Here is a 15,690-nt window from a genome sequence, read left to right as displayed (position 1 = left end):
TTACTACATAGTATCTGGGTCTGTTGTGTTGCTGTAACCTACTACATAGTATCTGGGTCTGTTGTGTTGCTGTAACCTACTACATAGTATCTGGGTCTGTTGTGTTGCTGTAACCTACTACATAGTATCTGGGTCTGTTGTGTTGCTGTAACCTACTACATAGTATCTGGGTCTGTTGTGTTGCTGTAACCTACTACATAGTATCTGGGTCTGTTGTGTTGCTGTAGCTTACTACATAGTATCTGGGTCTGTTGTGTTGCTGTAGCCTACTACATAGTATCTGGGTCTGTTGTGTTGCTGTAACCTACTACATAGTATCTGGGTCTGTTGTGTTGCTGTAGTTACTACATAGTATCTGGGTCTGTTGTGTTGCTGTAACCTACTACATAGTATCTGGGTCTTGTTGTGTTGCTGTAGTTACTACATAGTATCTGGGTCTGTTGTGTTGCTGTAGTTACTACATAGTATCTGGGTCTGTTGTGTTGCTGTAGTTACTACATAGTATCTGGGTCTGTTGTGTTGCTGTAGTTACTACATAGTATCTGGGTCTGTTGTGTTGCTGTAACCTACTACATAGTATCTGGGTCTGTTGTGTTGCTGTAGTTACTACATAGTATCTGGGTCTGTTTTGTTGCTGTAACCTACTACATAGTATCTGGGTCTGTTGTGTTGCTGTAACCTACTACATAGTATCTGGGTCTGTTGTGTTGCTGTAGTTACTACATAGTATCTGGGTCTGTTGTGTTGCTGTAGTTACTACATAGTATCTGGGTCTGTTGTGTTGCTGTAGTTACTACATAGTATCTGGGTCTGTTGTGTTGCTGTAGTTACTACATAGTATCTGGGTCTGTTGTGTTGCTGTAACCTACTACATAGTATCTGGGTCTGTTGTGTTGCTGTAGTTACTACATAGTATCTGGGTCTGTTGTGTTGCTGTAACCTACTACATAGTATCTGGGTCTGTTGTGTTGCTGTAGTTACTACATAGTATCTGGGTCTGTTGTGTTGCTGTAGTTACTACATAGTATCTGGGTCTGTTGTGTTGCTGTAGTTACTACATAGTGTCTGGGTCTGTTGTGTTGCTGTAGTTACTACATAGTATCTGGGTCTGTTGTGTTGCTGTAGTTACTACATAGTATCTGGGTCTGTTGTGTTGCTGTAGTTACTACATAGTATCTGGGTCTGTTGTGTTGCTGTAGTTACTACATAGTATCTGGGTCTGTTGTGTTGCTGTAGTTACTACATAGTATCTGGGTCTGTTGTGTTGCTGTAGTTACTACATAGTATCTGGGTCTGTTGTGTTGCTGTAGTTACTACATAGTATCTGGGTCTGTTGTGTTGCTGTAGTTACTACATAGTATCTGGGTCTGTTGTGTTGCTGTAGTTACTACATAGTATCTGGGTCTGTTGTGTTGCTGTAGTTACTGACTGGTAATAATAATAACTAGCTCCCATCATATCAGGCCTTTAACACCAGATAGGGGTCACTAGACAGTGTGTACTTCAGAGGGTATAGGGGTCACTAGACAGTGTGTACTTCAGAGGGTATAGGGGTCACTAGACAGTGTGTACTTCAGAGGGTATAGGGGTCACTAGACAGTGTGTACGTCAGAGGGTATAGGGGTCACTAGACAGTGTGTACTTCAGAGGGTATAGGGGTCACTAGACAGTGTGTACTTCAGAGGGTATATGGGTCACTAGACAGTGTGTACGTCAGAGGGTATAGGGGTCACTAGACAGTGTGTACTTCAGAGGGTATATGGGTCACTAGACAGTGTGTACGTCAGAGGGTATAGGGGTCACTAGAGAGTGTGTACTTCAGAGGGTATAGGGGTCACTAGACAGTGTGTACGTCAGAGGGTATAGGGGTCACTAGACAGTGTGTACTTCAGAGGGTATAGGGGTCACTAGACAGTGTGTACGTCAGAGGGTATAGGGGTCACTAGACAGTGTGTACTTCAGAGGGTATAGGGGTCACTAGACAGTGTGTACTTCAGAGGGTATAGGGGTCACTAGACAGTGTGTACTTCAGAGGGTATAGGGGTCACTAGACAGTGTGTACGTCAGAGGGTATAGGGGTCACTAGACAGTGTGTACTTCAGAGGGTATAGGGGTCACTAGACAGTGTGTACTTCAGAGGGTATAGGGGTCACTAGACAGTGTGTACGTAAGAGGGTATAGGGGTCACTAGACAGTGTGTACTTCAGAGGGTATAGGGGTCACTAGACAGTGTGTACTTCAGAGGGTATAGGGGTCACTAGACAGTGTGTACTTCAGAGGGTATAGGGGTCACTAGACAGTGTGTACGTCAGTGGGTATAGGGGTCACTAGACAGTGTGTACTTCAGAGGGTATAGGGGTCACTAGACAGTGTGTACTTCAGAGGGTATAGGGGTCACTAGACAGTGTGTACTTCAGAGGGTATAGGGGTCACTAGACAGTGTGTACTTCAGAGGGTATAGGGGTCACTAGACAGTGTGTACTTCAGAGGGTATAGGGGTCACTAGACAGTGTGTACGTCAGAGGGTATAGGGGTCACTAGACAGTGTGTACTTCAGAGGGTATAGGGGTCACTAGACAGTGTGTACTTCAGAGGGTATAGGGGTCACTAGACAGTGTGTACGTCAGAGGGTATAGGGGTCACTAGACAGTGTGTACGTCAGAGGGTATAGGGGTCACTAGACAGTGTGTACTTCAGAGGGTATAGGGGTCACTAGACATTGTGTACGTCAGAGGGTATAGGGGTCACTAGACAGTGTGTACTTCAGAGGGTATAGGGGTCACTAGACAGTGTGTACGTCAGAGGGTATAGGGGTCACTAGACAGTGTGTACTTCAGAGGGTATAGGGGTCACTAGACAGTGTGTACTTCAGAGGGTATAGGGGTCACTAGACAGTGTGTACTTCAGAGGGTATAGGGGTCACTAGACAGTGTGTACTTCAGAGGGTATAGGGGTCACTAGACAGTGTGTACGTCAGAGGGTATAGGGGTCACTAGACAGTGTGTACTTCAGAGGGTATAGGGGTCACTAGACAGTGTGTACTTCAGAGAGTATAGGGAACACTAGAGTCTACCAGTGTGAACAGTATAGGGGACACTAGAGTCTACCAGTGTGAACAGTATAGGGGACACTAGAGTCTACCAGTGTGAACAGTATAGGGGATACTAGAGTCTACCAGTGTGAACAGTATAGGGGACACTAGAGTCTACCAGTGTGAACAGAATAGGGGATACTAGAGTCTACCAGTGTGAACAGTATAGGGGACACTAGAGTCTACCAGTGTGAACAGTATAGGGGACATTAGAGTCTACCAGTCTGAACAGTATAGGGGACATTAGAGTCTACCAGTGTGAACAGTATAGGGGACATTAGAGTCTACCAGTGTGAACAGTATAGGGGACATTAGAGTCTACCAGTGTGAACAGTATAGGGGACATTAGAGTCTACCAGTGTGAACATTATAGGGGTTTGTGTGAATGAGGAATCACGGAGAGTGGAAAGGAACATCACCAAGCAGGCTGCTTCTGAAATGTTGACGTAGGATGCGTCCCAAGTGGCACCCTATTCACTACATAGTGCACTACTTTTGACCATATCTCTATGGCCCCTGGTCCAAAGTAGTGCACTATGTACAGAATAGGGTGCCATTTGAGACTGTGACATGGACAGAATTGGTATAATGACTCCTGCTGCCCTACTACATCTAGTGGTATTGACTCTACTGGAACACTGGAGACAGGACACAGGACACTGGAGACAGGACACTGGACACAGGACACTGGACACGGCTAAATAGTCAATTAATGGTTACCCAAACTATCTGCAATGACTCTATCTTGCACTGACCTGACACACACTCACTAGACTATATATATACACACTCACTAGACTATATATATATATATACGCTCACTAGACTATATATACACTCACTAGACTATACACACTCACTAGACTATATACACACTCACTAGACTATATACACACTCACTAGACTATATATATACACACTCACTAGACTATATATATACACACTCACTAGACTATATATATACACACTCACTAGACTATATACACTCACTAGACTATATACACACTCACTAGACAATATACACTCACTAGACTATAGACACACTCACTAGACTATAAACCAACTCACTAGAGTATATATACACTCACTAGACTATATACACACTCACTAGACTATATACACACTCACTAGACTATATATACACTCACTAGACTATATACACACTCACTAGACTATAAACTAACTCACTAGAGTATATACACACTCACTAGACTATATACACACTCACTAGACTATATATACACTCACTAGACTATAGACACACTCACTAGACTATAAACTAACTCACTAGAGTATATACACACTCACTAGACTATATACACACTCACTAGACTATATACACACTCACTAGACTATAAACTAACTCACTAGAGTATATACACACTCACTAGACTATATAAACACTCACTAGACTATATACACACTCACTAGACTATATATACACTCACTAGACTATATACACACTCACTAGACTATAAACTAACTCACTAGAGTATATATACACTCACTAGACTATATACACACTCACTAGACTATAAACTAACTCACTAGACTATATATATACACACTCACTAGACTATATACACACTCACTAGACTATATACACACTCACTACATTTACATTTACATTTAAGTCATTTAGCAGACGCTCTTATCCAGAGCGACTTACAAATTGGTGCATTCACCTTATGACATCCAGTGGAACAGCCACTTTACAATAGTGCATCTAAATCTTTTAAGGGGGGGGGGGGGGGGGGTGAGAAGGATTACTTTATCCTATCCTAGGTATTCCTTAAAGAGGTGGGGTTTCAGGTGTCTCCGGAAGGTGGTGATTGACTCCGCTAGACTATATACACACTCACTAGACTATAGACACTCACTAGACTATATATACACTCACTAGACTATATACACACTCACTAGACTATATACACTCACTAGACTATATACACTCACTAGACTATAGACACACTCACTAGACTATATATACACTCACTAGACTATATACACACTCACTAGACTATAAACTAACTCACTAGAGTATATATACACTCACTAGACTATGTACACACTCACTAGACTATGTACACACTCACTAGACTATATACACACTCACTAGACTATATACACACTCACTAGACTATATACACACTCACTAGACTATAAACTAACTCACTAGACTATATACACACTCACTAGACTATAAACTAACTCACTTGACTATATACACACTCACTAGACTATAAACTAACTCACTTGACTATATACACACTCACTAGACTATAAACACACTCACTAGACTATAGAAACACTCACTAGACTATAGACACTCACTAGACTATATACACACTCACTAGACTATAGAAACACTCACTAGACTATAGACACTCACTAGACTATATATACACTCACTAGACTACATACACACTCACTAGACTATATACACACTCACTAGACTATATACACACTCACTAGACTATATACACACTCACTAGACTATAGACACACTCACTAGACTATAGACACTCACTAGACTATATATACACTCACTAGACTACATACACACTCACTAGACTATATACACACTCACTAGACTATAGACACACTCACTAGACTATAGACACTCACTAGACTATAAACAAACTCACTAGACTATAGACACTCACTAGACTATATATACACTCACTAGACTACATACACACTCACTAGACTATATACACACTCACTAGACTATATACACACTCACTAGACTATATACACACTCACTAGACTATATACACACTCACTAGACTACATACACACTCACTAGACTATATACACACTCACTAGACTATATATACACTCACTAGACTATATACACACTCACTAGACTATATACACACTCACTAGACTATAGACACACTCACTAGACTATAGACACTCACTAGACTATATATACACTCACTAGACTACATACACACTCACTAGACTATATACACACTCACTAGACTATAGACACACTCACTAGACTATAGACACTCACTAGACTATAAACAAACTCACTAGACTATAGACACTCACTAGACTATATATACACTCACTAGACTACATACACACTCACTAGACTATATATACACTCACTAGACTACATACACACTCACTAGACTATATACACACTCACTAGACTATAGACACACTCACTAGACTATAAACTAACTCACTAGACTATATACAAACTCACTAGACTATATATACACTCACTAGACTATATATACACTCACTAGACTATAGACACACTCACTAGACTATATACACACTCATCATTGGATGGTGACTGTAGATTGATGAGCCTGAACTTCCAACTCCAAGGTCATTGGATGGTGACTGTGGATTGATGAGCCTGAACTTCCAACTCCCAGGTCATTAGATGGTGACTGTGGATTGATGAGCCTGAACTTCCCACTCCCAGGTCATTAGATGGTTTCCTGGTCTTCTGATTGATTTCCTGATCTTCTCATTGATTTCCTGGTCTCCTGATTGATTTCCTTGTCTTCTGATTGATTTCCTGAACTACTGATTGATTTCCTGGTCTACTGATTGATTTCCTGGTCTACTGATTGATGTCCTGGTCTACTGATTGATTTCCTGGTCTAAGGTTTGATGTCCTGGTCCTCTAATTGACTTCCTGATCTTCTCATTGATTTCCTGATCTCCTGATTGATTTCCTGATCTTCTGATTGACTTTATGATCTTCTGATTGACTTCCTGGTCTTGTGATTGACTTCCTGGTCTTCTGATTGACTTGATATAGTAAACAATGATGCGTTTGGAATATCCAAAAGTTGTGCATCAGTTGACCAGAAAAACCTTCACTACGATTTAAACTACATTAGTAATACATTAATATGCTTGTAGATAATCATATACAGTGTTATTCATGCATTTATTAATTTTCTGTTCTGTGCAAAAGGCAGTAACATCCTCAGTTGCTAGGCAACTCCCTGGAGAGGCATCCCCTGGCAACGTGAATGTTACAGATCAGCAAAAACACCAAAATATGAGCCAGCAAGATAAAGGACATGGACAGGACATGTGGCCACCTGGAAAAAGAGCTGGTAAGCTCACTCTCTCTCTATCTCTCTGCTCACTCTCTCTCTATCTCTCTGCTCACTCTCTCTCTATCTCTCTGCTCTCTCTCTCTCTGACCTCTCTCTGCTCTCTCTCTGCTCTCTCTCTCTCTCTGTGGTGTAGTGGGTGGTGTCTCCATACCCTCCTGCATCTGTTTGCCTGTCTGTATGTCTGTCTCAGTGTCAGGGCAGGCAGCAGGTAGGCAGGACTGGCGAGGGGGGCAGGCAGGCAGGCATTGTATTTACCTAGTCAGCCTGGGGAGTCCTCTCTCTCTGGCACAGGGACATGTAGCCCACAGCGGGGGGGCGGAGGACAGCAGGCTAGGGGGGTTGCCCATGCTCATGCCCAGGGACAGGTCATGACGGGCCAGTACCAGGGGGGTTTTCATGTAGAGGGGCGAGGCCTTACACATATCGGGGGGCAGGGGAGCATGAGGCGGCAGCGACATGTCACCTGGCAGCGGGTGGCCGTGCGGGAGGCCGTGTTTGGAGGGGAAATGCAGGCAGCTGGGTTTGGGGTTGGAGTTGATGTCAAGCGAGGAAGAGGAGGAGGAAGAGGAGGAGGTGGGAGGCGGGAGAGGGGGGGTGAAGCCAGACCATCGCAGCGGGAGAGGAGGGGAGCCGGGGGGCTGGGACTCTGGCCCTGGGGCCACGGGGCGAGGACAGGGTAGGACCTTGGGGTGGGGGTAGAAGTGGTGGGGGGCGGGGTGGGGTAGGGTGGAGGTGGGGTAGGGAGGGGGCGGCCGCACCTCCCCTGGCCCGGGGGGAGGGTAGACATGAGAGGAGTCCGGCCGATTGGGCGACGCGTCGTCTGAGCTGTAAGTATATAAAGAACAGAACAAAGAAGAAAGAGCTGTAGCTGAACAGAGGGAGACGGGGCGGTGGTGGTGGTGGAGGTGGAGGTGGTGGTGGTGGTGGTGGTTGCGGTGGCGGCGGTGGTGGTGGTGGCGGTGGTGGTGGTAGCGGTGGTGGTGGTGGCGGTGGTTGCGGCGGTGGTACTGGTGGCGGTAGTGGTGGTAGTGGTGGCGGTGGTTGCGGTGGTGGTGGAGGTGGTGGAGGTGGTAGTAGTGGTGGTGGTGGCGGTGGTGGTGGTGGCGGTGGTTGCGGTGGTGGTGGCGGCGGTGGTTGCGGTAGTGGTGGCGGTGGTTGCGGTGGCGGCGGTGGTGGTGGTGGCAGTGGTGGTGGTGGCGGTGGTAGTGGTGGTGGTAGTGGTGGTGGCGGTGGTAGTGGTGGCGGTAGTAGTGGTGGTAGTGGAGGCAGTAGTAATGGTGGTAGTAGTGGTGGTAGTGGTGGTGGTACTGGTGGCAGTAGTAGTGGTGGTAGTTGTGGTGTTAGTGGTGGTGGTAGTAGCGGTGGTAGTGGTAGTGGTGGTGGTACTGGTGGCAGTAGTAGTGGTGGTAGTAGCGGTGGTAGTGGTGGCAGTAGTAGTGGTGGTAGTGGTGGCGGTAGTAGTGGTGGTAGTGGTGGCGGTAGTAATGGTGGTAGTAGCGGTGGTAGTGGTGGCAGTAGTAGTGGTGGTAGTAGCGGTGGTAGTGGTGGCGGTAGTAGTGGTGGTAGTGGTGGCGGTAGTGGTGGCGGTAGTGGTGGCGGTAGTGGTGGTAGTGGTGGCGGTAGTGGTGGCAGTAGTAGTGGCGGTAGTAGCGGTGGTAGTGGTGGCAGTAGTAGTGGTGGTAGTAGCGGTGGTAGTGGTGGCGATAGTAGTGGTGGTAGTGGTGGCGGTAGTGGTGGTAGTGGTGGCGGTAGTAGTGGTGGTAGTGGTGGCAGTAGTAATGGTGGTAGTAGTGGTGGTAGTGGTGGTGGTACTGGTGGTGGCGGTGGTAGTGGTGGCGGTAGTAGTGGTGGTAGTGGTGGCAGTAGTAATGGTGGTAGTAGTGGTGGTAGTGGTGGTGGTACTGGTGGCAGTAGTAGTGGTGGTAGTTGTGGTGTTAGTGGTGGTGGTAGTAGCGGTGGTAGTGGTAGTGGTGGTGGTACTGGTGGCAGTAGTAGTGGTGGTAGTAGCGGTGGTAGTGGTGGCAGTAGTAGTGGTGGTAGTGGTGGCGGTAGTAGTGGTGGTAGTGGTGGCGGTAGTAATGGTGGTAGTAGCGGTGGTAGTGGTGGCAGTAGTAGTGGTGGTAGTAGCGGTGGTAGTGGTGGCGGTAGTAGTGGTGGTAGTGGTGGCGGTAGTGGTGGCGGTAGTGGTGGTAGTGGTGGCGGTAGTGGTGGCAGTAGTAGTGGCGGTAGTAGCGGTGGTAGTGGTGGCAGTAGTAGTGGTGGTAGTAGCGGTGGTAGTGGTGGCGATAGTAGTGGTGGTAGTGGTGGCGGTAGTGGTGGTAGTGGTGGCGGTAGTAGTGGTGGTAGTGGTGGCGGTAGTAGCGGTGGTAGTGGTGGCAGTAGTAGTGGTGGTAGTAGCGGTGGTAGTGGTGGCGATAGTAGTGGTGGTAGTGGTGGTGGTAGTGGTGGCGGTAGTAGTGGTGGTAGTGGTGGCGGTAGTAGCGGTGGTAGTGGTGGCAGTAGTAGTGGTGGTAGTAGCGGTGGTAGTGGTGGCGATAGTAGTGGTGGTAGTGGTGGTGGTAGTGGTGGCGGTAGTAGTGGTGGTAGTGGTGGCGGTAGTAGTGGTGGTAGTGGTGGCGGTAGTAGCGGTGGCGGTGGTAGTGGTGGTGGCGGTGCGAGATGGTTATCTTGTTGTGATTACTGAGGTGTTAGTTAGGTTGGTAGTTAGTGTCTAATCCAGATTAAAACTAAAAATCTGCGTTTGTTTTCTGCTGCGGAGAAGGCAAGCGGACCGTGGGGAGGGAACCAAGCTTAGCACACAGACTGCAGTCAGCTTTGTGAAGAGAAACAACAAGCAGAAAGAACAGCAAAAGAAAAAGGGATTCCCAAAGGAAAGGAAAGGGGGCTGCTGTGGAGCCTGTAAAACTCTGTGATCAACTGGTGTCTTCACACTGCAAGAGGCTGGTCATGGTGAAACAGTCTGTAACCAACTAGAAGGATAACCCACATGTCTTTGACCTCTACAGAATGTAGTAGCCTGAGATTGGCCTTTATGTTTGACCACGGCTCATATTCAGAAAGCTGTCTCAGAGTAGGAGTGCTGATCTAGGATCAGGTCACCGTGTCCAGGTAATAATATTAATTACGAGCTAAAAGGCTAAACTGATCTTAGACCATCACTCCTACTCTGAGATGCTTAATGACTCTAATATGGGCCCACTCGGGCAAAAAGTCAACATTTAATGTTATAGAGTTCCCTCAGCCAGCCCAGGGCAGTGTGAGAGGGACACAAAACCCCTTTCATCTCATTGGCTGAAAGAGCCAACAGAGCAGGAGGGAGAATAAGCCAATCACAAGCCATAAACCAAGCATATCTTATAAACAACTTTTCTGCAACATGTCACATGGACACAGGCATTATTAATACAAACAAGAACAAGATGGATGTATCAATCCCAGATTGCCACTTTAATGTGATATTAACTGGGATGGATTGTATTAATAACTGCTGCGGTTTAAGATGAGAGGAGAAATCAAAACGGTCAAAGTCACTCAGTGTGTGTCAGCAGAAAACAAAGTAGCCATGGCAACGGAGGTCACCTCAAGCCACACCACGTCACAGGGATCAGGTTGAATAATTACATGCTGTCAGAGACTTGTGGAGTGAAATGATATGTGACATTTAAACAAAGAAAACGTAGACGTATGTACTTCAAATAAAGTGTTGATGAAAACGTGAGGTGGGATATAAACCATAGTGCACCTCTCAAACCTGAAGGAACGTTAGCTAGCCCCTCTTCATTAGCTCCCACAGTGACATAAACCTGAAGGAACGTTAGCTAGCCCCTCTTCATTAGCTCCCACAGTGACATAAACCTGAAGGAACGTTAGCTAGCCCCTCTTCATTAGCTCCCACAGTGACATAAACCTGAAGGAACGTTAGCTAGCCCCTCTTCATTAGCTCCCACAGTGACATAAACCTGAAGGAACGTTAGCTAGCCCCTCTTCATTAGCTCCCACAGTGACACAAACCTGAAGGAACGTTAGCTAGCCCCTCTTCATTAGCTCCCACAGTGACATAAACCTGAAGGAACGTTAGCTAGCCCCTCTTCATTAGCTCCCACAGTGACACAAACCTGAAGGAACGTTAGCTAGCCCCTCTTCATTAGCTCCCACAGTGACATAAACCTGAAGGAACGTTAGCTAGCCCCTCTTCATTAGCTCCCACAGTGACATAAACCTGACAGACTGAACAACAACGGTGAAGTGGAGGGACAGACGATGAGGAGAAACAGGCAGACGGGAAAGAACCCCAAATCATGTCAGAGAGGAGACGAGATGAACAAGTCTGTGAGACATATAACAACACAACAACAACACAACAACGGCTCAAACACTTCAAGACAAGTCATGGAGAGCTGGTGAAGATGATGATGATGATGGTGAAGACGGGAGGAAGGTGGAGAGGAGGAATCCTCCATGGTGGTGGTGGTGGGGACTTACCCGATCCGGTCCCTTTCCCCAGGTTGAGGTGGGGGTGAGGGGGACTGGGCCAGCTCTCCAGGCTGCTCCAGGATGAGGGAGTGGTCAGCAGGGGAGCCAGGACCCTGGACACTGGGAGGGGTGGACGAGGCCTTACGGGCCAGGGTGGACGAACCCTTACGGGACACCCAGGATGTGTCCATCACCCGGACACCCATACTGAGAGGGACAGAGATGCATAAAACAAGAGACGGTCAGACGAGACGATTAAAAAACGAAACAAACTGTAGAGAAATAGAGAGTTGAGAGGAGGAGGTCAGGACTAGAGGAGGTCAGGACTAGAGGAGGAAGAGGTCAGGACTAGAGGAGGAGGAGGTCAGGACTAGAGGAGGAGGAGGTCAGGACTAGAGGAGGAGGAGGTAAGGACTAGAGGAGGAGGAGGTCATGACTAGAGGAGGAGGAGGTCAGGACTAGAGGAGGAGGTCAGGACTAGAGGAGGAAGAGGTCAGGACTAGAGGAGGAGGAGGTCAGGACTAGAGGAGGAGGAGGTCAGGACTAGAGGAGGAGGAGGTCAGGACTAGAGGAGGAGGAGGTCAGGACTAGAGGAGGAGGTCAGGACTAGAGGAGGAGGAGGTCAGGACTAGAGGAGGAGGAGGTCAGGACTAGAGGAGGAGGTCAGGACTAGAGGAGGAAGAGGTCAGGACTAGAGGAGGTCAGGACTAGAGGAGGAGGAGGTCAGGACTAGAGGAGGAGGAGGTCAGGACTAGAGGAGGAGGAGGTCAGGACTAGAGGAGGAGGAGGTCAGGACTAGAGGAGGAGGAGGTCAGGACTAGAGGAGGAGGTCAGGACTAGAGGAGGAAGAGGTCAGGACTAGAGGAGGAGGAGGTCAGGACTAGAGGAGGAGGAGGTCAGGACTAGAGGAGGAGGAGGTCAGGACTAGAGGAGGAGGAGGTCATGACTAGAGGAGGAAGAGGTCAGGACTAGAGGAGGAGGAGGTCAGGACTAGAGGAGGAGGAGGTCAGGACTAGAGGAGGAGGAGGTCAGGACTAGAGGAGGAGGAGGTCAGGACTAGAGGAGGAGGAGGTCAGGACTAGAGGAGGAGGAGGTCAGGACTAGAGGAGGAAGAGGTCAGGACTAGAGGAGGAGGAGGTCAGGACTAGAGGAGGAGGAGGTCAGTGGACTGGAGGAGGTCAGGACTAGAGGAGGAGGAGGTCAGGACTAGAGGAGGAGGAGGTCATGACTAGAGGAGGAGGAGGTCAGGACTAGAGGAGGAGGTCAGGGGACTAAAGGAGGTCAGGACTAGAGGAGGTCCGGACTAGAGGAGGTCAGGACTAGAGGAGGTCAGGACTAGAGGAGGAACCATACAGTACCTTTGTATTTTCCTTATGCTGCTTTGACGGGGCAAAGAAACGAGAGGCACGTAAGAGACACATTCTGTTCATTGTCTATTCATACACAGAGGCTAGTTTAGAGGGCTATGGAGCTAGATAGAGGGTTAGGCAGCTACATAGAGGGTTAGGGAGCTACATAGAGGGTTATGGAGCTACATAGATGGCTAGGCAGCTACATAGACACTTAGGGAGCTACATAGAGGGCTAGGGAGCTACATAGAGGGTTAGGGAGCTACATAGAGGGTTAGTGAGCTACATAGAGGGTTAGGGAGATACATAGAGGGTTAGTGAGCTACATAGAGGGCTAAGGAGCTACATAGAGGGTTAGGGAGCTACATAGAGGGTTAAGGAGCTACATAGAGGGTTAGGGAGCTACATAGAGGGTTAGTGAGCTACATAGAGGGTTAGTGAGCTACATAGAAGGTTAGGCAGCTACATAGAGGGTTAGTGAGCTACATAGAGGGTTAGGGAGATACATAGAGGGTTAGTGAGCTACATAGAGGGTTAGTGAGCTACATAGAGGGTTAGGGAGATACATAGAGGGTTAGTGAGCTACATAGAGGGCTAAGGAGCTACATAGAGGGTTAGGGAGCTACATAGAGGGTTAGGGAGCTACATAGAGGGCTAAGGAGCTACATAGAGGGTTAGGGAGCTACATAGAGGGTTAGGGAGATACATAGAGGGTTAGTGAGCTACATAGAGGGTTAGTGAGCTACATAGAGGGTTAGTGAGCTACATAGAGGGTTATGGAGCTACATAGATGGCTAGGGAGCTACATAGAGGTGTATGGAGCTACATAGAGGGTTAGAGAGCTACATAGAGGGTTAAGGAGCAACATAGAGGGTTTTGTAGCTACATTGAGAATTGTGGAGCTACATAGAGGGTTAGGGAGCTAAATAGAGGGTTTTGGAGCTACATAGAGGTTTAGGGAACTACATAGAGGGTTAGGGAGCTACATAGAGGGCTAGGCCAGTGACTAGAGATTGGAATGTGCTGAGTGTAGAAGGGGCTAGTGTAGAAGTCTAGGTGCCTACAAAGGGGACCAATAGAAGGGGCTAGTGTGGAAGGCTAGTGAGCTACAGAGGGGACCAGTAGAAGGGGATATTGTGGAAGGCTGGAGGCCTACAGAAAGGACCTGTAGAAGGGGCTAGTGTCGAAGTCTAGGGGGCTACAGAGGGGACCTGTAGAAGGGGCTAGTGTGGACAGAGGGGACCATTGTAAGTGGCTAGTGTGGAAGGCTAGTGGGCTACAGGGCTACAGTGTAGTCTGTATTCGGAGGATGAGATTCACAGTGACAGGGTATAGAGGGTTTCAGAGGTATTGGGACATGCCAGACCAAATGACTAGCCCGCACTGTCCTTCCAAGAGAAAATGAGTGCCTCGTTAGTTAATACAGTAATTAAGCCAAGCTGAGTTCTCTGGAGTGGACTCACACACAAAGACATCGTCACAACTCTCCTCAGTCCGGCACAGAAACAATAGCCTGCCTTTGATAACCGCCGAAGTTACAAAACTGCTCATTATACTGAGTGGATAAAAACGATATTTTCTACCAGTGTCTCACATGGAGAACTGTTTGGGGTTGAAGTGTGTGAGGAGAAAATGATATATCAATTGGAAAGTAAATCTGTCTGTCTCCTCTGTCTCTGTGACAGTCTCTCTGTGACAGTCTTTCTGGACAGTCTCCCTGTGACAGTCTCTCTGGACAGTCTCTCTGTGACAGTCTCTCTGGACAGTCTCTCTGTGACAGTCTCTCTGTGACAGTCTCTCTGGACAGTCTCTCTGTGACAGTCTCTCTGTGACAGTCTCTCTGGACAGTCTCTCTATGACAGTCTCTCTGTGACAGTCTCTCTGGACAGTCTCCCTGTGACAGTCTCTCTGTGACAGTCTCTCTGGACAGTCTCTCTGTGACAGTCTCTCTGGACAGTCTCCCTTTGACAGTCTCTCTGGACAGTCTCTCTGTGACAGTCTCTCTGGACAGTCTCTCTGTGACAGTCTCTCTGGACAGATGGGTTGCCTCCCTCAATGTTCCAACGTTACGGGTTTACACGTATGTAGAGGTTCAGCCGTCAGTTGGGACAGAGATGTGGAATTGTAAATGGGAAGCGGGTCGGCGGTGACGTCACTCCTGTATCCGCTTGTTGCCCTAGATAAACATGAGCACAACTCCCGCCCACATTTTAAGCTCCGCCTACCCAAACTTGTGATTCGTTGGGAGAGTCGTCTGTCTGTTTTCCCCTTTCTAAATGTCAGAGAGAATCTAATATTCTGCCCGGATCTTGTGCCGTTGCTCCAACGTTGCTCCAATGTCTGGTTCTCCGAGACTATTTCTGTGAGGGAGGATTTTGCCCTGTCTGCCAGTGATTTTCCACCTGGTGAGTCAGGGAGGACAGGTGACGTTCCAGACTGAGAAGGATAGGCTAGGTGTGAGCGTGTGCGTGTGTGGTGTGAGTTTGTGTTTGGGTGTGCGTGCGTGCGTGCATGGTGTGAGTGCGTGTGCATGTGTGTGTGTGTGTGTTTGTGTGTGTGTGTGTGTAGATCTCAGGAGAATGCGAAGAAGCAACTAGAAGCAACCTCTATCACTTCTTCCGTGTTGCCATAGAGACGGTGCCACTCACCGGGCCGGGACTATTTAAACAAGGTGTGTGTA

General features: G+C 47.6%; 1 protein-coding gene across 6 annotated transcripts in view; it reads right to left on the bottom strand.

The window, feature by feature from the left end:
- The window catches only part of arhgap44a (Rho GTPase activating protein 44a), a 136,637-nt gene that overhangs the window by 34,953 nt on the left and 85,994 nt on the right, over nt 1-15,690 (bottom strand). For 2 of the 6 annotated variants that reach the window (XR_011674503.1, XM_071395444.1), the window contains exons 17-19: nt 13,020-13,040; nt 11,671-11,868; nt 7,444-8,013 (exon numbers count right to left, since the gene is read on the bottom strand). Coding sequence is in view for 5 of the 6 variants with exons in the window: in XM_071395444.1 (XP_071251545.1) it covers nt 7,444-8,013; nt 11,671-11,868; nt 13,020-13,040 (789 nt within the window). In the remaining variant the exon portion in view is untranslated. The remainder of the gene's footprint in view (nt 1-7,443; nt 8,014-11,670; nt 11,869-13,019; nt 13,041-15,690) is intronic. The other 4 variants (XM_071395514.1, XM_071395710.1, XM_071395793.1 and 1 more) reach the window with 4 other exon arrangements.

Source organism: Salvelinus alpinus, chromosome 1 (assembly GCF_045679555.1).
Source record: "Salvelinus alpinus chromosome 1, SLU_Salpinus.1, whole genome shotgun sequence".
In the NCBI taxonomy this organism is placed as follows: Eukaryota; Metazoa; Chordata; class Actinopteri; order Salmoniformes; family Salmonidae; genus Salvelinus; species Salvelinus alpinus.
This window is presented reverse-complemented; position numbering and strand designations above follow the sequence as displayed.